Source organism: Lactuca serriola, chromosome 5 (genome assembly GCF_051521515.1).
Source record: "Lactuca serriola cultivar US96UC23 chromosome 5, Lser_US96UC23_V15, whole genome shotgun sequence".
Classification (NCBI taxonomy): domain Eukaryota; kingdom Viridiplantae; phylum Streptophyta; class Magnoliopsida; order Asterales; family Asteraceae; genus Lactuca; species Lactuca serriola.
The window spans coordinates 360,840,429-360,868,140 of record NC_136412.1 but is presented as its reverse complement, the minus strand read 5'-3'; the positions used below and the strand labels follow the sequence as shown (position 1 = coordinate 360,868,140).

General features: G+C 40.1%; 1 protein-coding gene across 1 annotated transcript in view; it reads left to right on the top strand.

Annotated features, from left to right (window-relative positions):
• LOC145051172 (floral homeotic protein APETALA 2-like) overlaps nt 1-26,492 on the top strand; it is a 33,752-nt gene extending 7,260 nt beyond the window's left edge. The window contains exons 2-6 of the mRNA XM_078999293.1: nt 25,512-25,568; nt 25,661-25,748; nt 25,847-25,992; nt 26,159-26,203; nt 26,303-26,492. Coding sequence (XP_078855419.1) covers nt 25,512-25,568; nt 25,661-25,748; nt 25,847-25,992; nt 26,159-26,203; nt 26,303-26,492 — 526 coding nt within the window. The remainder of the gene's footprint in view (nt 1-25,511; nt 25,569-25,660; nt 25,749-25,846; nt 25,993-26,158; nt 26,204-26,302) is intronic.
• Nucleotides 26,493-27,712: the final 1,220 nt, after the last annotated feature.

Sequence of the window (27,712 nt, the reverse complement as noted above, 5' to 3'; positions counted from 1 at the left end):
TGAAACGTTTTTGTGAGCGGTAATAACAACTTTGAAATGATTTGCTTTTGAATGTTTAAAAAGAATCTTTATCGACTACTCTGGACCCACATAACATTGACCTATCTGTTGACATGTGTTACCCTCGCGGTAACAGAGAGCTTAAGTATTAGATCCACACAGTCAAGAAGGAAGAAAGGGTACAACTGTCATATCCAGTAGCCAAATCAAAATTTCAAGCACTCAATCGAAGAAATTTTAAGAAATTCAAAAAGTTGATTGAAAAACTCAAGCTCAAAACGAAGATACAAATCCAAGTTCAATCAAATCAGAAGCAATCTCAAAGTCAAATCTGGTGAATGAAGAACTGTGTGATATGATACTTGTGGCTCTCGAAAAAGTGAAAACATAAGAGTTGGGCCCCTTCGGATGGGCTCGCTGCTTCAGCGAAAGCTGATTTGCCGTGACAGAGACATCATTTCCAGAGCACAGGAGAGGTCAATTTTGAAGGTTTTTGCAAGGTTTCGATTGTAATCATTTAGAAACATTTGTCTTTGGATATGTACGTCTTGTATGCAGATTATTTCATCTTTTCTAGACTTGTTGATTGTCATAGCCATGTGTGAGTAGAACCCTAGTTTCTCCAACTTTATGTCATGACTTTTTAGTTATGATTTCAATCATATGACTTGATATTTGTTTCTAATGTCTATCTAGTGAATTTGATTATGTTTCAATCGAATGTTTGATTTTAATTTTAGTTCTTATTGGCCATTTAAATTAGGGTTAGATCATTCAAGTTATCTATTTTGCAAAATCCGTAATTGTTTTGTGAAACAGAGCAAGTAACAAGCACTAATTTGAATTCTTTTGAATAAATCTAGTGTAAATCATATTCACACACTCTTACGCTCCCGAGCTTGTGAGGAGTATTGAATGTTTTTGGGAACATTCACATAAAGTTTAATGCAATCTTTCAACCTAACTCTAAGAGCTTGTATAGATTAGGTTAGTGAGGTTAGGGTAAATCAAAGAGCTTATTTTGGTTAATTACATGGTACGCTTAACGTACTCATGCGAGGCGGGATCGGGACTACGGACTAGTACGCTGAGCGTACGTGTTTTTATGATGGGCATACGCGGGTCATTTTGTGACCTCCCCATTTTCAAGGCCAGAAAAGACCGATTTTGTTTATGCTTTATAAAAATCAGAGTACCTCCTTTAATAAAAAAGTTGCGGAATTTGTTCCCAGTAAAACATGATAAATACGTTATCAAAGCATTTCCGAAGAAAAGTATTTTTATTCATTTTAAAACATTTGGGGATGTCATTGTCAATACAGAAACATAATCATAAACAGAACTTACATTCATTATCACTAGTGATTTATATCTCCTTAATCTCTTAGTGTAATGTGACTTCATATCAACACCTGTGATATAAATAAGCTTGAGTGGGTCAGGTTGGGAAACATGGTGAGCACATAAGGTTTTCAACCCACAATAATATAATTATTAAGTTTAAACATCAAAGAATCAACCCAATTACCCATCCCCATTATCTTCTTTACTCTTTGTAACACCCATAAAATTTACGCCAAATTCAAACTTTTAATACTAACAAAAGAGTCAAATAGTAATTGTTTTTACAAAGCATTTCCAATTCATTTATCATCAGAGTGTCCCAAAATAGATCAGGAGGATGAGGAGCAGTACGGTCACGCCTTCGGCTTCCCTCGTTCTCCTGAAGTACCTGAAACAATAAACTGAAAACTGTAAGCCCGAGGGCTTAGTGAGCTATCCCCAAAATACCAATACCACACTGACAGAACCATAGCCATAACGATCAATCAAACAACATACATACTAGGCCATCGGCCAGACTGGTTCGCCCTACTGGGCCTACAGTCTATCTGAATCTATCCCGAGCCTTCAGCATGACTGGTCCGCCACGTGGGCCTACAGTCTCCTCGGACTGCTCAGAGGGTGTGTTGGCCTTCAGCACATAGCATGACCTCCTCAACCCAACCAACAAGCAACTAACCATGTACGCATACTATCATATACTGGCATGTACACCTAGCAAACATATCTATCTCATTGACCATCAATCATAGAGTTTCACTCACAGCTAGAGCATCGGCCTAACAGGTCACTAACATACCAATCCTCATGGATCATAAAAGCATAACATACTATCTATCTTGATTCCGGCCCTAAAAATCAGAATCTTATGCAGCATACCATAACTACCGATCTCTAGTATAACAACCATCCTAATAGGATAAATTCTAGCAAAGCAATAACAGAACACCCATCCTAACCCTGGATGTAAATCATAGAGGGCCAGCCTTGGTGTCGTAATCCCTATGGATATAGTGAGGATAACTCACCTCGCAGATGCCGATAGAAATGCGAACTCCAACTATCGGATCACTTGACACCGGCTCTACCACCTATAACCATAGCACAATATACTCATAAGTTCTTACTCTTATGAGACACCCCATAACCTACTAGTCAATCCCTGATCAAGGTCAAAGTCCTTGGTCAAGGTCAACAGTTCATGTTGACCTCAACTCGCCGAGTCTTTGAAGCACACACCAACTCGCCGAGTCATCGGGGTGACTCGTCGAGTTCCTTCTAATCCCGATCATGTCTCAAGACCACCCGTCGAGTTTCCTCCTTGCAACTTGACGGGTATACATGCAAACCCGTCCTTGGCTAAAACTCATACAACTCGCCGAGTTGTTCTTCAACTCGTCGAGTTTCATGACCAACTTCAACTAATTCGCCGAGTTGTTCAACCAACTCGTCGAGTTCCCGGCTTCCTTCAATTGACTCGTCGAGTTGTTCATCCAACTCGTCGGGTCCAATGCATATCTTCATATGACTCGCCGATTCGGTTTTGCGACTCGCCGAGTTCCTTCAGTCAACTTAACATGCAGACGTCTATAAGCCATGGCAAGGTCCCAAATTGTAGATCTAGCTTTCTTAAGCCTACTTATCACGTAAAGTTTCAAACTTTACGTGCATACATTGCCTTACAAGCTCCAAATGCCAAAACCAAGCCCTAAATGGGTGCTCATGGACCAAGGGGACCTTACACTCGACTAAAGCTGGAACTTTATGCTCAAAAGATCCAAAGGGGGTCCAGATCTGAAGTTACAACTTCAGATCTAGCCCATAGATTGCCATACCAACTTGATCCCCTTTCAAAAAAACCCTAAACTCATTCAAAGATGAGGTCTAACAGAAATAACTGACAGAAATAGTCAATTACCTTCCCAAGAGATGTCCACAGAAGAAGAAATCGGATCTCTTCCCAGCTCCTTGCCAAAATCACTTGATTCACCAAACTTTTCCACCAAAAATCCTCTTTCAAACTTCAACACACAAAGGGCGCATACACACACAAGATAGAGATGCAAAGGGGGCTGCAAAAGAACTGAGAGAGGCGTGAGCTTCTTTAAATAGGGGTGTAATACCCCGGAACTTAGGGTTTCACTCTCCAGCTCCTACTCGCCTAGTCCAACAAAGGACTCGCCGAGTAGGCCACTTAATTCGCGATCCGACCCGCTGCTACTCGACGAGTAGGGCCAAAACCCAAACATGTTTTTATTTAAATTATTACCTGAAAATCGGGGCATTACAACTCTCCCCCACTTGAACTAGACTTCGTCCTCGAAGTCCGTTGGGATAAACAGCACCGGATAATGTTCGCGCATCTCTGCCTCCGGCTCCCACGTCCACTCGGATCCCTTTCGATGCTCCCATTGTACCTTTACCAAAGGTATTTCCTTGTTCCGCAGAATCTTCTTCTTTCTTTCCAAAATCGCCATAGGCCTTTCCACATAGTTCAAACGTTCGTCGACCTGGATGTCGTCCAATGACACCACTGCCTCCTGGTCCATGACGCACTTTCGCAATTGCGAAACATGAAATGTGTTGTGGATCCGGCTGAGTTCCTCCGGAAGCTCTAGCCTATAAGCAACCTTGCCAACCCTGGCAACAATCCTGAACGGCCCAATGAATCGAGGACCCAATTTTACCCTCTTCCTGAAACGGATCACACCCTTCCTGGGTGAGACCTTCAGGAGAACCATGTCACCCACCTGAAATTCCAGCTCAGATCGGCGTCGGTCAGCATAACTTTTCTGCCAGCTTTGAGCGGTCTGCAGTTGCTATCTAATCTGTTGTATCATCTCAATCGTTTGCAGAACTACCTCTGTCTGACCCATCACCCTGTGCCCAACCTCGCCCTAACAAACAGGGGTCCTACACTTCTGCGCATACAACAGCTCGAAAGGTGGGGCACCAATACTGGAATGATAGCTGTTGTTGTAGGCGAACTCTGCAAGCGGTAGGTGGGAATCCCAACTCCCACCGAAATCAATAACGCACACCCTCAACATATCCTCGAGGGTCTGAATGGTCCGCTCACTTTTCCCATCAGTTTGCGGATGGAACGTTGTACTGAAATGCAGTCTCGTACCTAGTTCCTCGTGGAACTTCTGCCAAAAACGAGAAGTAAATCGGACATCCCGATCGGAAACTATGGAAACTAGAACCCCATGGCGAGAGACAATCTCACGGACGTAGAGGTCGACCAACTTCTCCGCCAACGAACTCTCCCGAATAGCTAGGAAATGGGCACTCTTGGTCAATCGATCCACGATGACCCATATAGCGTCGAATCCCTTTGCCGTCTTCGGCAACTTTGTGACGAAATCCATCGTAATCCGTTCCCATTTCCACATGGGTATCTCCAGGGGCTGCAACTTACCATGCGGCCTCTGGTGCTCGGCCTTGACCATTCTGCAGGTCAACCACCTCTCAACGTACCAAGAGATATCTCGCTTCATACCAGGCCACCAATAACTCAAACTCAAATCTCGGTACATCTTGGTAGCTCCCGGGTGAATAGAAAAACGAGACTTATGAGCCTCCTCCATCACTGTCTGTCTAACTCCTCCGGTCATCGGAACCCAAACCCGACCATATCGGGTCAGTAGCCCGCGGCTATCCTGAACAAACCAGGTGTTTTCGCCCTTAATCCTTTCCAATTTCTTGTTCTCCGGTTTCATTCCCTCGATCTGGGCATCTCTGACCAAACCCACCAACGGGGAATCCACCGCTATCCTCATACACCTGGCTGGGGTAGAAGGCCCAGATGACTTGCGGCTCAGGGCGTCCGCGACCACATTCGCTTTACCAAGATGGTAAAGGATCTCACAATCATAGTCCTTGACTACATCCAGCCACCTGCGCTGCCTCATATTCAGGTTCGGCTGATCCATAATATGCCTCAAACTCTTGTGATCCGTGTATATGGTACAACAGACCCCGTACAGATAGTACCTCCAAATCTTGAGAGCGAAGACCACCGCTCCCAGCTCAAGATCATGTGTGGGGTATCTCGTCTCATGCGGCTTCAACTGCCGTGATGCATAAGCTATCACCCGCCCCCTCTGCATGAGGACTGCCCCTAAGCCTGCGATGGACGCATCACAATATACCACGAAATCCTCCACTCCCTCGGCGAGTGTCAACACTGGCACCTCGCATAACCGCTGTCGGAGGGTTTCAAACGCCCTCTGCTGCTCCGGGCCCCACCGGAAGTCCACTCCCTTTCTCGTTAGACGAGTGAGGGGTACAGCAACCTTGGAGAAATCACGAATGAATCTCCGATAATACCCTGCTAAGCCCAGAAAACTCCTGATGTCTGAGGGAGATCTCGGAGCCTCCCACTGCATAACCGCCTCCACCTTCGCCGGATCGACCAAAATCCCATCCTGGTTAACGAGATGTCCAAGGAACTGAACCTCCCGCAACTAGAGCTCACACTTCGAGAACTTGGCATAAAGTCGTTCTCGTCGTAGCACCTCCAACAGCTCCCTGAGATGCTCCTCATGTTGGTCTCGGGTCTTGGAATACACCAAGATATCATCTATAAACACAATGACCGAGCGATCGAGCATCGGTCTGCAGACTCGGTTCATCAGATCCATGAACACTGCTGGCGCGTTGGTGAGTCCAAACGGCATCACCATGAACTCGTAATGACCATAACGAGTCTGGAATGCGGTCTTCTCCACATCTTCCTCCCTCACCCTGACCTGGTGGTAACCTGATCTCAAATCAATCTTGGAAAACCAAGATGCATCCTGCAGCTGGTCGAAGAGATCATTTATCCTCGGGAGTGGATAATGGTTCTTTACCGTTAACTTATTCAACTCCCTATAGTCAATGCACATCCTGTGCGAACCATCCTTCTTCCCGACGAAGAGGATCGGTGCTCCCTAGCGTGAGCTACTCGGACGAATAAACTGCTTACCCAGCAGTCCTTGCAACTGAGATGACAGCTCCTGCATCTATGGCGGTGCCAAACAGTACGGCGCCTTGGCGATAGGGGCCACTCCTGGAACTAGATCAATCCTAAACTCAACCTGCCTCACCGGAGGCACTCCAGGTAACTCCTCCGGAAATACATCAGCAAACTCTCTAACCACAGAGACCTCTGAAACTGAGAGCTGCTCTCTAACCCGCGTATCTACCACATACGCCAAATAACCGGCACACCCGTGCTGAATATACTGTCGATCCCTGGCCGCCGAACATAACCCTGATCCCGACCTGGTGCCCTCACCATATACCACCAGTTCTCCCCCACTTGGGGTTCGAACCACCACCCGTTGACCCTCACAGTCGATCATGGCCCCAAAACGGCTAAGCCAATCCATTCCCACAATCACGCATACATCCCCCATGGGGATAGGAATCAAATCTATCAGGAAAGACACTCCGAAAATCTTCAACTTGCATCCCTGGTAGACCGAAGAAGCAGAAACCGCGTGCTCGTTGGCGATCGAAACTCGCAACGGGCACTCAAGATCATCTATCAGCACACTGAACCCTCTAGAGAAGGTCTGAGATAAGAACGACCGACTCGCCCCCGAGTCAAATAAAACCAAAGCAGGTAAAGAATTTACTAAAAACGTACCTGATCATAGGTACAACCAATAAGCATAACACAATTACAATAACTGAGATAGAGAATAGAAACATACCAGCAACCACATCCGGTTCTGCCTTGGCCTCCTCGGCCATGAGCTGGAAGGTGCGACCCTGAGCCTTTGGAGGCTCCATCTTGACTGGCCTCCCCTCCCCAATCCTCACCGTAGCTGGCGCGGAACCTGCGCTGGCTTGGCGGAGAGCTGCGGACAGTTGGTCTTCACATGACCAACCTGATGACAATGGAAACAAATCCTCATATCTGCTGGAGGGGCAGACTGACGACAGTCCCTGGCATAGTGCCCCTCCTTGCCACACTTGTGGCACCCACCTCCAGCTCGACAAACCCATGAATGAGCCTTGCCACACTTCCCACAAGTACGACTCTGATGACCCCCGGACCGTGTATCATCGGTTTTAAACCGCTTAGGCGCCGGCTGAGACTGTGTCGGTGCCTGACACTGCTCCTTCAGCTGCAGCTCTATCTCCAACTCACGCCACCGCGCGGCTTCCTGTAGGTCCAGGAGGGTATCACATCGCTGAGTAGACACAAACTGACGAATATCCGTCTTGAGCATACTCAAATAACGAGTCATCTGAGACTGCTCAGAAGCAAACTCCGGGAAAAACATAGCCCTCTCCATGAACAAACGGGTAATCTCCATCATAGACTCCCCATCCTGTCTCAAGGTCAAAAACTCTTGAGCAAGCCGCTCCCGTTCCACTCGCGGAACGTAGCGGGTGCGAAACATATCCCGGAACTGCTCCTAGGTAATAGCAGCCCTCTGATCATTAGTATACAACCCAGTCGTCAACCTCCACCAGTCCTTCGCCCCAAGCCTTAGCAGCTTCAGGGCACACCTGACCTTCTGGTCAGTAGGACATGAACACGTGAAGAAACATCCCTCCACGTCATATAACCACCTCATAGCCTGAATAGCATCCTGTGTACCATCAAATGTCGGGGGCTTCGTATTGTTGAATTCCCGGTACTGGAAAGCCCTACCGGCTCCTCCTCCTCCAATCCATGCAGCAGTTACAGCCGAAGTGGCTGCAGCGGCAGCAGTCTCTGCTAGTGCGGCATACCTCTCATCAAAGTACTCGACCATCGCGGTCTTAATCGACCCAAACAGCTCTGGCAGCTGCGCTCGGAACGCAGCAACAATCTCATCATGCATGATCTTGAGCTCTCCGATCTATGATGAAGAGTTCCTATAGATAGGATCATATTTCTTTCTAGTCCTAAGCATTTTAATTGGACCTTTCTCCTTGACTTAAGTTTTGGGATATTTTCATCCGCGATTAGCCAAATCCGGGCATCCAACTCCTCAGTCCTGATCTGAACCACGGGCTCAGGTGCTATCGACACCTCCAATCCTCCGTCTCTTGACCCTGATCCTGATCCGGACCCCGAAGCAACACGTCTCGTCACCACCATACTGCAAACAAACTCAATGTCTCAGACAAATCATATAATGACGGAAGACCAATTACCCCCAAAACCCTAGGGGTTGTGACTTCCTTGATACGTGTATGGGTTCTGTGTTTTCAGTAGTATGGGCCCCTACTACCTTCCACACCTACCCATATTTGTGTCAAGTATCACCACAACGCCCTAAACTGTATTTAACATAATCTACGCTCAACCCTCACTAACAGGGGACATCGCCTAACTAGTTACTGATCCTGCAGTTCCGCATCACTCACATATCCATGAAACTTCCATCACCCTCTGCAGCGCTAGTGTACACTGGCTGCATATAGTGCTGGACCCGATAGACTTTCGAATATTCGATCCTACACTAAGGTCGAATCGGAAATTCTCAGGCTATAAGATCTTGACTATCTACAGCCGTGGTGCATACACTAAACATCTACAGTTATGATGTCAATCCCATAAACAAGAAACCCTAGGCTAATAGGTATCATACAATCAGGCCAATCTATCATGCGATTCCTGAAAATACCTAGCCTAGCACTAGCATGATGTTCTAATCATATCAAAATATCAAATAACTGTATGGTATTTTGGGGCTTACTTACAGGCTCCAGCTGATCGTACCTTCTGCATCCTCCTTCCTTTATTTTGAAAACCATTTTTAAAACTTATTTCCCAAAAATCTCCTCGGTTTGAGACTGGATTCACACGAGTGTTCCTCTAATTCGCTCAAACCAAGGCTCTGATACCAACTTGTAACACCCATAAAATTTACGCCAAATTCAAACTTTTAATACTAACAAAAGAGTCAAATAGTAATTTTTTACAAAGCATTTCCAATTCATTTATCATCAAAGTGACCCAAAATAGGTCATGAGGATGAGGAGCAGTACGGTCACGCCTTCGCCTTCCTTCGCTCTCCTGAAGTACCTGAAACAATAAACTGAAAACTGTAAGCCTGAGGGCTTAGTGAGCTATCCCCAAAATACCAATACCACACTGACAGAACCATAGCCATAACGATCAATCAGACAACATACATACTAGGCCATCGGCCAGACTGGTCCGCCCTACTGGGCCTACAGTCTATCTGAATCTATCCCGAGCCTTCGGCATGACTGGTCCGCCACGTGGGCCTACAGTCTGCCCGGACCGCTCAGAGGGTGTGTTGGCCTTCAGCACATAGCAGGACCGCCTCAACCCAACCAACAAGCAACTAACCATGTACGCATACTATCATATATTGGCATGTACACCTAGCAAACATATCTATCTGATTGACCATCAATCATAGAGTTTCACTCATAGCTAGAGCATCGGCCTAACAGGTCATTAACATACCAATCCTCACAGATCATAAAAGCATAACATACTATCTATCTTGATTCCGGCCCTATAGATCAAAATCTTATGCAACATACCATAACTACCGATCTCTAGTATAACAACCATCCTAACAAGATAAATTCTAGCAAAGCAATAACAGAACACCCATCCTAACGCAAGATGTAAATCATAGAGGGTCGGCCTTGGTGCCGTAGTCCCTATGCATATAGTGAGGATAACTCACCTCGCAGATGCCGATAGAAATGCGAACTCCAACTATCGGATCACTTGACACCGGCTCCACCACCTATAACCATAGCACAATATACTCATAAGTTCTTACTCTTATGAGACACCCCATAACCTACTAGTCAATCCCTGAGCAAGGTCAAAGTCCTTGGTCAAGGTTAACAGTTCATGTTGACCTCAACTCGCCGAGTCTTTGAAGCACACACCAAATCGCCGAGTCATCGGGGTGACTCGTCGAGTTCCTTCTAATCCCGATCAGGTCTCAAGACCACCCGTCGAGTTTCCTCCTTGCAACTCGATGGGTATATGTTGGATTAATGTCTAAGTCCATAACTATAATTGGTAAGACTTGACCCGACCCGGCATGGTCCATTTGGGTTGCATACCATCATGCACTTGGATAGACTATAATGAGAGAAATAAGACACTTATGGTTATTAATATATTATAAGTTCTAGTATATTAATAATAAGAATAATAAGATTATTTAATTAGTATTGATCAAGAATTAATCTAGGATTAATTAAGTGATCAAAAGAAGACTAATTAAATATATGGGTTGATTGTGTAAATCATCCATACTTGTATAGTGGGCTAATGCTCCATGGATAATCAAGTTGGGCTAAAACCCATAGGATGGTCCATGGATGCTCCATGGTGTATTTGTACCCATGGATCATGGAAATGAAAGGCCATGTCAATTAGGGTTTACATGGTGTAACCCTAACTATATAAGCATCTTATTCTTGACCAAAATCGGCACTAGAGTATGAAGTGAAAGGGCTAGCCGATTTCATGAGTTGTAGAATTCTCTCAAGCTATCCTAAGTGTTTTGATGATTGTGATTCCATTTGAGGTGTCACACTTGGGGCACTAGGCACTCAAGCTTCATGAAGACATTCTACATCAAAGAGGTATGTATTCTATCTTGCTATAGTCATTGTTTTGTATGCTAGATTAGGATAATACCTTGGAAGTTCTTATTTGCATGTATAATAGAGAAAACATAGATCCAAGGTATTTAGGGTTGCATGTACACTTAGGAGTGTTAGAATGCTCAAAACCCAACAGTGGTATCAGAGCCTAGGCTTGTTTTCTTGTTATACCTGCAATAGAAGCTGAAAAAACGAATCTGGTGCTGTCTGGCCATCAGACTCGGGGAGTCCATCAGGAGACTCGACGAGTCCATGCCTTAAAAGTGATCAATTCGATCCAACTCGCCGAGTTTGTTCATGCACTCGACGAGTTGGACCTCCAGACAGCATATTTTCGAGTTTTTTTGGCTAGAAATGGACTAGGAACATTACCCTAAGTTGTTTTTGAACTTATAAACTTGTTTTTGATGTGGTAATGTTCATGCTAATCCATTTTCAAAGATAATTGTCAATAGATTCATGTTTTGTATTAGTTTAAGGTTTAGACTAATTACATGAAAAAGTTTGATTTGAATTATCTTGTTCTTATGAGTTGCTTAAATTAATAGAAATGTTGAGTGAAATAGTTGTTTTCAATCCATTTTAATCTAAGAGTTGAGTATAAAATGTGTTTGTGTAACTTGTCCTCAAGTTACATGAAGAGTCACATTAAAGACTCATAAAACTCATAATAGTTGGCAATGGTTACAAAATGAAGAGTCTTGTGTCATTGAATAACTTTTTATGACTCCATAACTTGTCCTCAAGTTATGGAAGTTCAAGAGTCACTTCATTAAAGAAAAATATGTAACCATAATTAAATCCATAAGTTATAAAATAAAGAAAAAGTTAGTTCTTTTATTAGTTTAAAGTCTTCCATAACTTGTCCTCAAGTTATGGAACTTGAAGAGTTTTTGGATTAAAACTACTTTAAACACATAAGTTATGGAATTAATTAGTTTTGAATAGTTTCAAAACTTGCCCTCAAGTTTTGGAATTTGAAAAGTTTTCAAGTATGAATACTTTAATTCCAAGTTAGCCCTTAGAATTTTAAAAGTTAAAATTCAACCCTTATACTTTATAATATTATAAGTTAATAATATATATATGTATAAGAGTAAAGTCAGTCTTACCGCTAGTACGCCTCATTCACGAAGCCGGTCTATAAGGTGGGTATAAGGTTGTTGCCTATAAAATGGCAACTTAATGGGTGTCCACTCTCACCCACCGCTTGCTTGACTGGTGGAGGGTCGTTAGCCGAACGGGTTTGACAGGACTAGAATTCTCCCTTCATTAAAAGTATTAATGATAATACTAAGTAACTAAACTCTTAATAATACCCAATCTTAGTTACTTAGGAAAAATGTGAATAAGGTGCTAACCCATGAAATTACACTTTACACTTTGTGTAAGTCGTTAGTGGAGCGTGTGTGGTTAACCGGCACACTAACTTGGACTTATCAAGGTAGGTAAAGGGTGACTTAATGTTTATCATAGTATCGATGGAGCGTGTGTGGTTAACCGGCACATCGGTTGAGGGGTAAACACTTAAGGGTACCAAGTAATTTGCATGGTTACTTCACACCTTGTTTTGTGATCCTCGGCATCCCAGTCACAAAACCTGAAGGGCACACTCGAGATTGAAACATGCCATTGAACAGTTCAATGAATCTCAAAGATCTAGGAGGTTCAAAAACCAATTAAAACCTAATAATACATTTCGTTTATCTTGGTGGAAATTGGTGAATCGTCATTCACCTACCTTCAAATATTTTATAGCTTGGATTACGGCATACCTCTTCTAAGTTATAAAATAGTTTGTTGGGTCCTAGCCTTAATATTTCATATTGGGTGTCATATTAAGGACTTTAAATCAACTATCTTGAATATCTCCCAAAAGATGTCTGTAATAGACACCTATGATCTTCCCAAATCTCTTGAAACAAGGTTTCCTAATGAGGATGATGTCCCATGGATATCATACTTCTTTCTCCTCCTCCAATTATTCTCCCTAACCCACAAGTTCTTGAAAAGTTTAAGGTCACTCAAGCCCTATTGGCAAGGCAAGGTCTAGGTGTGATCACATCTTGGAGATGTAGTCACATATTGACAAGCCGGGAGAGTTGGGTGTCAAAGTCTTGAGAAAGTTGGTGGTTCAACTACTTTCTAAGTCACATAGTGAGTTCTTTTGGAACACCTATGAAACAGACTATGACAAGACCCTTAATGATCTTATCTATTTGCTAAGATCAACTTCCTAAAACTTTATGGACATTGACAATAGTGACACAGGAAATCCAGAAAAGCATTCTCTTCCCAATGGAAAGGGATCGGCCATAGTCAACTCGGTTGACCAAGTGGTAAAGAGAAAAGCTAAGTCTGTGATAGTCTCGTGTACCATTATCAAAGGGTCCATATGTTTGTATTGCCAAAGAAAGGGGCATTGGTTGCGAAGCTGCCAAAATTTACCTAAGGATGTTAAAGTCAATAAGTTTGATTCTACTCCAGGTAAATTCCACTATCTAACTCTGTTAAGTTTCTATTCTGAGATTCTTGATACATGATGTGACTGGGTCACATGGTGATGTCTTAAGAATGAAAGAAAAGTGAAGAAACTTAAAGAAAGAATATGCTGAATCTGATGGCGTAGATGAATTTCTATCGCATAGTTTGAAGATCGGATTCTTGAGCTACTTCTTAGGAGTTATGAGATATTGCTTAGGAATAGGTAACAACAAGTATTCATATGGATTGTAAGGATAAGTTTTCCGCAAAGTTTAAAATAAAAGGAAATTTTTGATTTTATTTATTTTAAAATATCCTTACAATTGCATTTGAGGGAAAATTGTTGCTTATATGATTCCATTAATAGCAAGAGTGGAAATATGAAATTGATTCTTTCATTTGTGGTAATGTCTAAATTTACCAAATAAGGAAAGATTCTCATCACCCAAGTCTCAATTGGACCGGAACTTGGAATCATGCAAGTTGTATAGCATGATGAATGAGAACTTTCAAGTATTGGAAAATTAAGACTAATTACTTGTTCACATGGATGTGTGAGTCAAGTGAAGGTCTAAGGGATCGAGTACACATTCTTGTGCACTGGTCAAGTCCACCACAAAAGATTGGTAAAACTATTCGTCATAGTTTACTAAAGCTCAGTAAATATGATTATACTTACAAGCTTAAGTGTAACTCTGAGACATTGGAAAAAGGTTCCAATGTATGGCAGAGCGAATAAGAAGAATCAATTTAGGCAGAAGGATAAAAGTTTCTCAAATTTGAAAAGATGGGAGAGTACTTTAGTATCAGCTTTTGTGATCATCTTAATGATTAAGGAACCATATCAAAATTAGTTCTCTAAGGAAATCTTAGTGCATTCTTATGACTAAGAAGAGGGATCTTGAATTGTTGAAATGGTTAAATCAAGAAGATGAGTCATACTTCGTTCCAATACAAGTCTTAGAGTCATACTCCAAGATTGTAACTTGAGTGACATGTCTCAAAGAAGGTTTAAAACACTTGTCAAATGTAAGAGTAAAAGTTTTCTACTCTTGTACATTTGAAATTGGTAAGTTGTGATGTTTTGGATAAAACAAAGACCAACTTAGGCCAATTGTGTGAAGTGTTTGTCTTGATTAGAATCTACACTATCTCTTGGATATTTGACAAGGGAGTCTTATAGGTCAAGAGGACAGTGGGAGTCTTAAAGGTCTTGAAAGTCTCAAGAACTAATCAAGAATAAAACCTGAAGTTCTTCTCTAGCACACGACTTGAGGTTTATAACCTATCGTGTTGACATATTCTGTGCCCATTCCAGTTAAAGTTGACTTTGCATATGAGTTCTTAGAGTTCTCAATTTGTTGCATAACAACTTGGAAGCAATGGTAGGCCCTTGAGCTGCCAGGTGGCAAGAAATTAAGATTGAGTTCAGTCCATATGAGTTTGGATTTGTCATTATCCTTGTCTTGTGACTATGATTTTGACAATTCACATGGATAAGAACACATACACCAGTAAATCTAAGTGTCATAAGGTTTCTCTCCGATTCATGAAAATGATGGTGAGGAAACACTTTCACTAAGTAGATTTTAGCTAGATAGCAATTGTGATATTTTCATTCTCAAAGTCGTTAGTGGAGCGCGTGTGGTTAACCGGCACACTAATATGGACTTGTGAGAAGTGGCAAAAAGGTCTAACCATTATGATTACGGCATACCTCTTCATAATTGTTTAGACTCACAAGTGTGCTATCTAAGGGAAAGGTGTATGATTTTGATAAACTCTTATCAAAACAATCTAGTATCAGAAATCTGAACTTTGGTAAGAAAGTCAATAAAGTATTGATTTCTAGAAGTCCAGCTGATTTCTGGGTACATGTCAAAGCTAGTGGGAGCATAAGTGTTATGCTAATAATCATCATGTTAGTAGGAGCATGATAATTATGTTAAGTATTGCAAGCTAGCAATGTTAATTATAGAAAACAAAAGTTTCAATTGGAAAAAGTTGTTTTGCTATAATTAAGGGAGAGGAAATTATGCTTCATCTCAAATCTATAAGCTTAGATCGTGAGGTTTTAATCATTTAGTCAAGCATATATATATATATATATATATATATATATATATATATATATATATATATATATATATATATGAATTTCATGTTGGAATGGCTCAACATAAGGAAATTTTGTATATGGGTCCATTATTTGCGTTCTAAAATTCGATTATGATTACGGCATTACGGCATCCCTTTTCATAATCTGAATTATGAGAACTTGGCAAATTGAAATGGAAATGTTATAGCAAAAGACTGGTTTAGTCTTTATGTGAGACATCATGAATCGTGTCCCATATGCTTCGGATATAGGATCGATTACATGTGCTATAATCATTCGTTCTAAATTTTCCAAATGCCTGGGGCATTAAGAAGGGAAAAGGTTTAGAACTGGATATGACTAAAAGGATTAAACAATTGTCGAGGACAATCTAAGGTTTACCAAAGATTGGTTGCTCAAGGACAGTTGGAAGTATAGTGATAATTCTGGAAGGACCATATTGACATAATCTGTAAGGAGGCAACTCTTGTTCAGAAGTGATGATCAAAATGGAATCTGGAAATGTTTCAAAGTTAGAATTTTCAATCTGTGTAAGATTAAGGAAACTTAATGCAAGAAGAATATTTCCAAGGAGTTGATCTCCTTTGGAATACTCTGTAATGATTGTTGCCAAGTCTTTATGACTTTGTGCATAATCATTACAAGAGGATCAATGCATATAAGTTTAGAATCTGACAGATTCCAGTAAATGGCATGAATTTGGAATTCTTGCATTTGCAGTAAGGATTTGGGAGTGTGAAAAGAGAATCATTGAAGTAATGTTCAATTGATCTAGTTCACAAAGTAAAGAGCATACACAAACATAGTATGCATACTTGGTGTGTGGCATGACTAGTGTTTAGAAAACATAGTGTACATGCTTGGAGCATGGGACAACTATTGTTTTAAATTCAAGAATAAAGTTGATAGCTGAAACAGTATACAATGAATAATGTGTAATCATATGGTGATAAATAAAAGGTGTTTTATTTATGTTCAAAGAGTTGATACCATATTGGATTCAATTATTATTGTGTTTCACTTTGCATGTTTTGACTTCCCGAATAAACTGGGTTATTCTTCCGGAATGACTAAGTTATTCAAACCATCCACAGTCGGTCATATGTTGGAAGTAGATATGAATTAAGACTGTCATGGGTTGGCTTGTAGAGGTCTAAGGTGTTGGACAAGGCTACAACAATCATGAGTGCTCATAAGTTCTGAGTATTGGATTCAACCCGCGCTCATTGGAATCACTTCATGGATTTTATCACGAGTGATCATGAGACGATAATATCTTATATTCTTCAAACCTAGAGATATGAGTTGTTACTATGAGTTGATAGTACATTGATTGCACGAAACCGCATTTGGTAACTCTGTGCTATAAAACGTGCCTTTGTGTATGATTCAACAAGTAGTAGAACAAGCCATATGAGTCGAAGTTTATCCATTCCTTTTACCTTCGGGATAAAAGCGATATCTGTGGGCCCCTCGATGATTTGATGATGACAAATGGAAGTGCTCGGCCGGGCCAGGACTGATTTGATTTGTTCAATTAGTCAGTCGTCATAAATCGAAAATCGGGAAACAACAAATGGACAGAGAGAATGATTATAATCCATGTCTCAGTCCATATGATATCTAGAATGGAGGAATATATGATCCCTTATCTAATGGACAAGTCACTGACAAAGGTCAGAGTTCATCTACAAGGTCAAAGTTCGACAGAAGCTTTTGAGAGCTACGATTGCCAGTTGGTTCCTGAAGTCATACGCAATAATAGTTTTAGACTTATCCAAGTGGGAGACTGTTGGATTAATGTCTAAGTCCATAACTATAATTGGTAAGACTTGACCCGACCCGGCATGGTCCATTTGGGTTACATACCATCATGCACTTGGATAGACTATAATGAGAGAAATAAGACACTTATGGTTATTAATATATTATAAGTTCTAGTATATTAATAATAAGAATAATAAGATTATTTAATTAGTATTGATCAAGAATTAATCTAGGATTAATTAAGTGATCAAAAGAAGACTAATTAAATATATGGGTTGATTGTGTAAATCATCCATACTTGTATAGTGGGCTAATGCTCCATGGATAATCAAGTTGGGCTAAAACCCATAGGATGGTCCATGGATGCTCCATGGTGTATTTGTACCCATGGATCATGGAAATGAAAGGCCATGTCAATTAGGGTTTACATGGTGTAACCCTAACTATATAAGCATCTTATTCTTGACCAAAATCGGCACTAGAGTATGAAGTGAAAGGGCTAGCCGATTTCATGAGTTGTAGAATTCTCTCAAGCTATCCTAAGTGTTTTGATGATTGTGATTCCATTTGAGGTGTCACACTTGGGGCACTAGGCACTCAAGCTTCATGAAGACATTCTACATCAAAGAGGTATGTATTCTATCTTGCTATAGTCATTGTTTTGTATGCTAGATTAGGATAATACCTTGGAAGTTCTTATTTGCATGTATAATAGAGAAAACATAGATCCAAGGTATTTAGGGTTGCATGTACACTTAGGAGTGTTAGAATGCTCAAAACCCAACAGTATACATGCAAACCCGTCCTTGGCTAAAACTCATACAACTCGCCGAGTTGTTCTTCAACTCGTCAAGTTTCATGACCAACTTCAACTAACTCACCGAGTTGTTCAACCAACTCATCGAGTTCCCGACTTCCTTCAACTGACTCGCCGAGTTGTTCATCCAACTCGCCGGGTCCAATGCATATCTTCATATGACTCGCCGATTCGGCTTTGCGACTCGCCGAGTTCCTTCAGTCAACTTAACATGTAGACGTCTATAAGCCATGGCAAGGTCCCAAATTGTAGATCTAGCTTTCTTAAGCCTACTTATCACGTAAAGTTTCAAACTTTACGTGCATGCATTGCCTTACAAGCTCCAAATGCCAAAACCAAGCCATAAATGGGTGCTCATGGACCAAGGGGACCTTACACTCGACTAAAGTTGGAACTTTATGCTCAAAAGATCCAAAGGGGGTCCAGATCTGAAGTTACAACTTCAGATCTAGCCCATAGATTGCCATACCAACTTGATCCCCTTTCAAAAAACCCTAAACTCATTCAAAGATGAGGTCTAACAGAAATAACAGACGGAAATAGTCAATTACCTTCCCAAGAGATGTCCACAGAAGAAGAAATCGGATCTCTTCCCAGCTCCTTGCCAAAATCACTTGATTCACCAAACTTTTCCACCAAAAATCCTCTCTCAAACTTCAACACACAAAGGGCGCATACACACACAAGATAGAGATGCAAAGGGGGATGCAAAAGAACTGAGAGAGGTGTGAAGCGAGCTTCTTTAAATAGGGGTGCAATACCCCAGAACTTAGGGTTTCACTCTCCAGCTCCTACTCGCCAAGTCCAACAAAGAACTCGCCGAGTAGGCCACTTAATTCGCGATCCGACCCACTGTTACTCGACGAGTAGGGAACCAACTCGTCGAGTAGGGCCAAAACCCAAAAATGTTTTTATTTAAATTATTACCTGAAAATCGGGGTGTTACACTCTTAAGGGTCTACCCTAAGAATCATCTATCCTGCACTCGCTCATTCCGAACTCCATTGCTTCCAAGGTTTATATGACATGCACTAAGTCCATAGCTGCCAATGCTTGTTCGTAAAACACTAATTCCATAGCAGCTAAAGTTCATTCATCGGGTACTAAATCCATAGCTACCAGTGTTCATCTAATAGGTACTAAATCCATAGCTACCAATGTTTATCTAACAGGTACTAAGTCCATAGCTACCAATGTTTATTCAATTGTCACTAAGTCCATAGCTGCCGATGTTATTTATTAAGCACTAAGTCTATAGCTGCCTATGTTCACTCATATCATCCTTCATCTCTCATCTTTCATCTACCCATGTTTTACCCAACATATTCGTAGATATAAAATACATATACAGTTTAAATCATTTAAAAATTGTATAAAATCATTCATCCAACATAGATGGCAAGTATACAGATAATATGCACACATAGCACGTAGTTTATATAAAATACTTCATATCTATGTGTAAGATGAAAGTAACTATGCACTCACTTGAAAAGGTGGTGACTCGGCACTCGGACAACACTTCGTTACTATTAAAACAATTTTCCTATGACAAAACCAAGCATCATTACCACTAGAGTTTAATTTAATATTCACCAAGACTAATTAATAGTCTTGCTATTATTACTATTATATAAGCACGAAACAATATTTCTCAACCACTATATACAAACAGGGGCAAGACATAAAACACCGGAGGGCAGGACCATTTTGGCATATAGCACTTCTGAAATCCAACAACCCTATGCGGCCCTTTAAACCAGATTCCCCGTACCGCGAGTAGATAAAAAGATATTATAACGACACTTATATAAGTCATAATAATAGCCTAAATATTTATTATAAGTTCATAATAACAATATGAATTTTAAATATAAGATATATTAAAATAAGGTAAGCATAACTTACTTACAAGGGGGTTTTAGCTAGGAGTCGGGCTCTGCAGGGGCAAAACTTCGTCGCTGAATCTTTCTAAGAACGAATCGTGCAGCGATTCAACGCTCACCTTACTATACTAAAACTACAGAAAGAGAAGTCAAATCACGATGGACCAAAATGCTCGGGGGATAAGAAGAGAAATACTCTTGAATCAAGAGAATAGTGCAAGAAATATGAGAGTCTAAGGCTCTTATTTATAGTAATTGAATTTTCAAAAACTACCATCATAGTTACTTAATGACCTTATAGTTATATAAACGACTAAACAACCCTTCATAATACTATTTTAAATAGATTTAACGATATTTGTACTAAACTAATGTCGAAAGTACTCAACAATAGTCTTATAATGACCGCATCGTTGATACCTTTCTAATGATATATACATTTGTGTATATATGTATACGTATATATTATTTATACTTTATTTTAATACGTAAATATACTATTATAATTTATAACTCGTTCATACGAACTCCATTTTTGACACTCTTTATATCCATGCGTAGGAGGAGACGTACTCTACAACTTTTATTTAGACTCCGTCGGCTAATTTTGACTTTATTTTTAAAGTTATATTTTTTTAACAGGCCGAGACAAGAAAAGTCCTTTAAAAATTCATAACTTTTTCATTCGACGTCCCTTTTCGTCTATCTATTTACCGTTGCGCTACTATTAATGAGATCTTCAATTCTCATTTAGGTTGCGTTGGCCAAAAATCGATCAATCTAAAATTCGAATTTCGGGTTGTGCACTGCTATGTCAAATCTTAGAAAAATCATAATTTCCTCATATGAAGTCAGATTTTGACGTTCTTTTATGCACACTCTTGGTTTAACGTACATTACAACTTTCATTTAGATATCTAAGTCTAAAAATTATTTTATCAAAAATTCACTTTTTACATTACGCGGTGTCATGCCGGTTTCGCCGTAAAACTTCGACGGGCCATAATTTCTTTGTTATAACTCGGATTTCGGCGTTCTTTATATGTACGGAACCCTTGTAACATATACTATATCTTGGTTACGATTAATCCTTATAAATATTCTTTCATAAAAACTTATTTTTGATGTTCATTGTCTCTAAATTGACTAGCCCATATATGTGGGCGTCACAATTATCTCCCCCCTTAGGATGATTACGTCTCGGAATCATAAAAAAACAGGGCTCACATGATGACTACATACGTTATCTCTTCATCCTAAGTAATAACCGTAACTTTGATGTTTCTTCGAATGAGTATCTAACTCTAAGACTTCCTGACTGCAGGCGGTGCCCGATCTTGGACTCGCTCTCTATCTCATGTTAGACTTCCAATCATGATCTTCATGTCACGATCTCAATCTTTATTAGAGATTCCTTCTTTGACAAACTTGAGATAAGTTTCTTCCTTCGATGATCATAATAGACCGATGGTTCATGTTCTAATGACCTCTCATCGTATGATGCATTGCTTGGACTCAAGTCTTTTAGAGTTAAATTCCAGAACAGACTATACATTGCTTCATGTTCTAATCACATATTAAAAGGTAGCATTTCTAGCTACAAGCAACTATCGCAATACCTATACCGATCTCTTTGATTACCTTTTATTTCAATCTTCCGGCTTAAGTCAGATGCTACATGAAACTTGGTTCTCTGGACCACGTAACATACTCATCGTAGTCAGACTCAATTTGATATGACCACTAGGGTCGGAATAACATTCATCTTCTTAGTCATTACCGAAACGATGGTAACGACATATTTGAATAAAACGGTATCAATTACTAGCTTCTTGGTAACCTTGTGACTTTCCCTGATCCAAGAATGAGTCCTATGCTTCCGGTAGTATAGGCCTCTACTACCATTCACACCTACTCATACTTGTCCTAAGTATTGTCTCGCAGTTTTCCAATTCACCATACAAGAAAATCACATAAGAACTTAACACACCAGATAACAAAATGAAGGTTTTATATTATTCCTTGAAATGATTACATAGGTGTTCAAGTTCGACCTATACTATGCCTCTAATAGGCTACACCTCCTGGCTACTTCATATGTTGATCTTTGGATATAAAGTCCTCATCCTTGATTCCTTGCGTTGTTATATACTTCTTCGAGGATCATGTGGAATGCCCTTGGGCTTGGTGGTGTATCTGGCCTTACAGCTTTATTTTTCCTCAGGCAGTCTCTGGACATGTGCCCTTGCCTTTACATCCGTAGTATACCTTATCATTATGTATGCAATCCTTCGAATAGTGATTGGTCCTCCCACACTTGTAACATGTCACTTCTTCGTTGCATCTCCCATTATGCTTCTTCTTGCACTTAACACACCATCTCGCATCACCTCTTTCTCTTCCTCCAAGCTTCGAGAATTTTCTCTCCTTATTGGACCTTGAAGATCCTTCAAACTTCCTCTTCTCTCCAAGCTTCGAGAATTTTCTCTTATCTGAGTCTCTACGTTCTTAGCTGCTCTAATGGTTGTTTTCAAAGTAGTTGCCATTTTGACCGTTGGGCCAAAGTCTGTGGGCAGTCTATTACCAAACCTATCAATCTTGGAGAGTTCAGTAGGCACCAAGTAGGGAAATAGCTTCATCCTCTCGTTGAATGTGGTGGCATACTCGTCAACACTCATCTTCCTTTTCTTCAGGTTTTGAAACTCGTTGTTTAGGTCTATCAGATCTATCTCTGAGCAGTACTACATTTTTAATTGCTTTGTGAATGCTTCCCAAGACATTTGTATGGCTTCTCCTCGTGGCATTGTAGCTGCTAGCAACTTCCACTAACTTAACACCGGTCATTAGTTGTCTGACTACAAAAACGGTCTTTTACTTATCGTTGCAGTCGCAGCTCTCAAACACCATCTCCATCTCGGAGATCCAATCCATAATCTCAACCGACTTCGGGCTTCCAGAAAGACTTGGTAGCTTGGCACCCAAGAAATTTTTATACATCCGCCCATCCTTGTCATTTCCCCTCTTCGGGTCATTCCTCCTTGCCTCTTGGGTTCCAACTTGACTCACAGTGCGGCTATAATTTCTCTCATCTGATTGTTCAACGACCAACTCAGGTTGCACAATGGGCACAGTAGATTCATCCCTAATTTCGTGCAACATTTGCCTCATCTCTTATCTCTGCTCAGCCAACATAGCCCGAATCATGGCTTGTACTCCATCCATTGTGATTGGCTCAGGAGTGGCTACTACAACAGGTATTTTCTCAATCACTGGTGGTTGAGGCGGTTGATTTCTATTTCCATTCGCGTTTCCACTTCGGGTTCTTGCCATTTCGTTCTATATCCCCAAATCAAACGTTTGGTGCGAAACGACGAGAATTAAGATAGGAAAGATTTTATTTACGATCGACGTGTAAATCTCCATATTACTCCGAAAAGTTACATGCCGGTTCTAATACCGTAATTAAACGTTTAGAAGTCTGAACACATAAAGTTTCCAGATCTGGTCGGCAACAGACCATAGATCCGATCATATAATGCATATCATAAATCATTTAGCACATAAAAGCATGTTAGGCATTTTCCTAAATAAGCTAGTGCTTGGGTCTATTCAGGTGTATTACCTAAATTTATTAGACACACGCCTCACGATCATTACTTAGCATTCTAAGTTTAAGTCTAGAAATAAATTCGTATTCCTAGTTCGCTTAAACTAATGCTCTAATACCAACTGTGGCATCCCCATTTTCACGGCCAGAAAAGACCGATTTTGTTTATGCTTTATAAAAATCAGAGTACCTCCTTTAATAAAAATTTTGTGGAATTTGTTCCCAGTAAAACATGATAAATACATTATCAAAGCATTTCCGAAGAAAAGGATTTTTATTCATTTTAAAACATTTGGGATGTCATCGTCAATACAGAAACATAAGCATAAACAGAACTTACATGCATTATCACTAGTGATTTATATCTCCTTAATCTCTCAGTGTAATGTGACTTCATATCAACACTTTTAATATAAATAAGCTTGAGTGGGTCAGGTTGGGAAACCTGGTGAGCACATAGGGTTTTCAACCCACAATAATATAATTATTATGTTTAAACATCAAAGAATCAACCCAATTACCGATCCCCAGTATCTTCTTTACTCTTAAGGGTCTACCCTAAGAATCATCTATATTGCATTCGTTCATTTCGAAGTCCATTGCTTCCAGGGTTTATATGAAAGGCACTAAGTCCATAGCTGCCAATGCTTGTTCGTAAAACACTAATTCCACAGATGCTAAAGTTCATTCATCGGGTACCAAAATCCATAACTACCAGTGTTCATCTAATAGGTACTAAATCCATAGCAACCAATGTTTATCTCACTACTAGAAAACAACCCTTTAATGACGCGCAAACAATGACACGCGCTGATAGAGGACACGCATTTGTGCGTGTCCTAAAAAGTAATGTCAGTTTTCTAAAATTTGAAGGATAGAGGGCACGCATTTTTGCGTGCCCTAAAACTAGTGTCTAACAAAAAAAATACAGAGGGCACCAATCATAAAAAGCATGTCGTGTAAATGTTTCGTTTTATGTTTTTTTTTAGGAAGGCGCGTTCTCTGTTTTTTAATAGCCTAGGGGAAATGAAATCCCAAAAACTTAAACACCCCGCCTATGCATATCCTTCTTCACCTTCTAAAATTCTCTACCAAAAAACCCTACTAATCCTTTAAGCAGTCTCTCTCTCTCTCTCTCTCTCTCTCTCTCTCTCTCTCTCTCTCTCTCTCTCTCTCTCTCTCTCTCTCTCTCTCTCTCTCTCTCTCTCTCTCAGCATCGAACCTCATAAGCTTTAAGAGTTCGAAGTGCATAAGCAAACACTTCCGCCATCTCAAGATGTCGGTTCAAGATCGGAACGCCACATCGCTGTACACGATGTCATCATCGTCTCTATAAACCGCTGTCAACGGCGGAGAAAACGAATGCAATTGGGTCTGGGACGAAATCAAAGCCGAAGCTCGCCGCGACGCCGAATCTGAACCATCCCTCGCCAGTTACCTCTACTCTACCATCATCTCCCACTCATCTCTCACACGCTCTCTCTCTCTCTCTCTCTCCATTTAGGAAACAAACTCTGCTCCTCCACTCTCCTCTCCACCCTCCTCTACGATCTTTTCCTCAACACCTTCTCCTCCGACCCATCTCTCCTCTCCGCCACCGTCGCCGACCTACGCGCCGCCCGTCAACGAGACCCTGCCTGCATCTCCTTCGCTACAATAGGTAAGAACTTGATATTTAATTAGTACATATGCGTCATTCATTTACACCGTACAATTGCTTGAAGCTGAAGCACATACGATTGATTCCGTATGGAATATACACTCCGTTCCCAATTATTTCCATATGGAAATAGAATTCGGAACAATAAGTTCTCTAGGGATTGCTATAAATCTAAATTGTCAATGTTTTGAATTTTGTAACTAATTTTATTTTCTATTTTCTATGGTCAGGGATTGTGGGAAACAAGTTTATTTAGGCGGATTTGACACTGCTCTGGCTGCAGCTAGGTTAGAGAGAGTTCCTTTTTACAAATATTATTATAGTTTAATTTAATTGAATGTGATTTTAACTTAAATGAATCAATGATATTATAACTCAGAGCCTATGATCGAGCTGCCATCAAGTTCAGGGGAATTGATGCAGATATCAATTTTCATATAAAGGAATATGAGGCAGATATGACACAGGTGGTGAGAATATGTTTGGATACTTTTTGTCTCATTAGATTAGACCCAAATTTTTAGTTTCTTAAGGTTAACGTCTCCAAATCAATGCAACACAACAGGTAAAGAATTTGTCAAAAGAAGAATTTATTCATATACTTCGCAGACAGAGCACAGGATTCTCACGAGGAAGTTCAAAATACCGAGGAGTAAACCTCCATAAATGTGGGAGATGGGAGGCTCGCATGGGTCAGCATCTTGGAAAAAAGTAAGTTAAAGCAGCCATTAGATACAAATACATACTTGATGACTTGATGTAGGTGTGTAGTATACTTTTTGGATTAAGTTGTTTAAATACAATGTCATAGCGAGTAAATGAAAGCAATTAGGACACCTTTTTGTTTATCTACAAGATTACAATCATTGGTTTGCAGGTATGTTTACCTTGGATTATTCAACAACGAAGTAGAAGCTGCAAGGTTGTTGTAATTTTATAATTGACAGTTAACATGTTAACCCATCCATATGAACGAAGGCATCATTCAGCAACATTTGCAATTTATGTTGTCTGAATTCAGGGCTTATGACAAAGCTGCCATTAAATGTAATGGCAAGGAAGCTGTCACCAACTTTGAGCCAAGCATCTATGGAGCCGATATAAGCTTGGAACCCATGGATGAAGAAGGTATTTCATTGCTTGCTTATGACTTATTCACTATTCCATTCCATATAACTTGGAAAAATAAATTTTCATTTTATTGTAGGTAGCGGTCACAATCTCGATCGCAACCTCGAGATTTATCCCACTAAAGATAGTCTGGGGGCCAATTTACAGGCACAGGCTCAAGCACAAGCTCCGTTATGGCCTAGTAACATTTACTATGGTTTTACACCAAACAATGAGGTAATTATTTTTATAGGTTGTTCCCTATGTTATATAACATAAGATTAAGAAAAGTAAATAAATTTATGAATTATTCAAGTCTTTACTAATTTCTTTTTCCTAAAACAAGCCATCAATGCTTCTCTTTAGTTTCTCTATTATATTAGTGGCGACACTCATAGAAGAGTATTTTATCTGAATTCACATTCTTGTAAACCATCTTATTACAACATAAACTAGGTAGAGCTAGTGCAAAGTACCAAATCTAAAAAAAGAAGTCAACTCAGGGTCAAAACTCACTGAACTCTGTCTCTTACATGGAGACAGCTAGCGTTAAGTTGCTGTTGTGGTTAATTTTCCTTTCTTTTGTGGAAATTCATGTGCACCTTCATGGTCATGAGTATGACTAGAAGTACTACTAGCTATGCCTCTGTTATCTTTATCTGTTAAATAGGTTGTTGTTGCTGCCCTACTAACGCCATGTGAGGAGGCTACTTCCTCAAAGTTGAAATCGGGAAAAACTCCACATCCGCGAGTATTCAAGGTTTTATCTGAAAAACTCCCAACATGTACTATGGTTTTATTGAAATCCCAAACATGTCACCAACCAACCAACCGACTAAAATTTTCTTTTCAGGAAAAAGCGATAGGAAGTAAAGAGCCTGAAGAGGATGCTCAAGTTCAGGTAATATTTCTTTCTTTCTATTTTTTTTTTTTTTTTTTTTTTTTTTTTTTTTTTTTTTTTGCAATTTTACTTTCACATACCTTTCTATTAATTTGGTGTTTTTTTAAAATAAATAAATTAATTAAATGAAACTTTGGTTGATGTTTTTTTTATTATATGTGAACATATGACAGATGCACAATGTAAAAGATGCACAGAGAAAAAAGTGCGATTGATAGAAGTTTACTTGAGGTTTATTTTTTGTTTTCTTCTATCTTTTTTCTTGACCCCTTTTTCCTCATCTAAAGATTCATGGATTTTAATTTTTTTCAAAATATTTTATAATGAAATTTTGAATGTTGATAATGTGTTTGTAGTTGAACGATATTTGAGGTATATGTTTGTTGAAAGAAGTTTACTTGAGGTCATTACCAAGGCCTG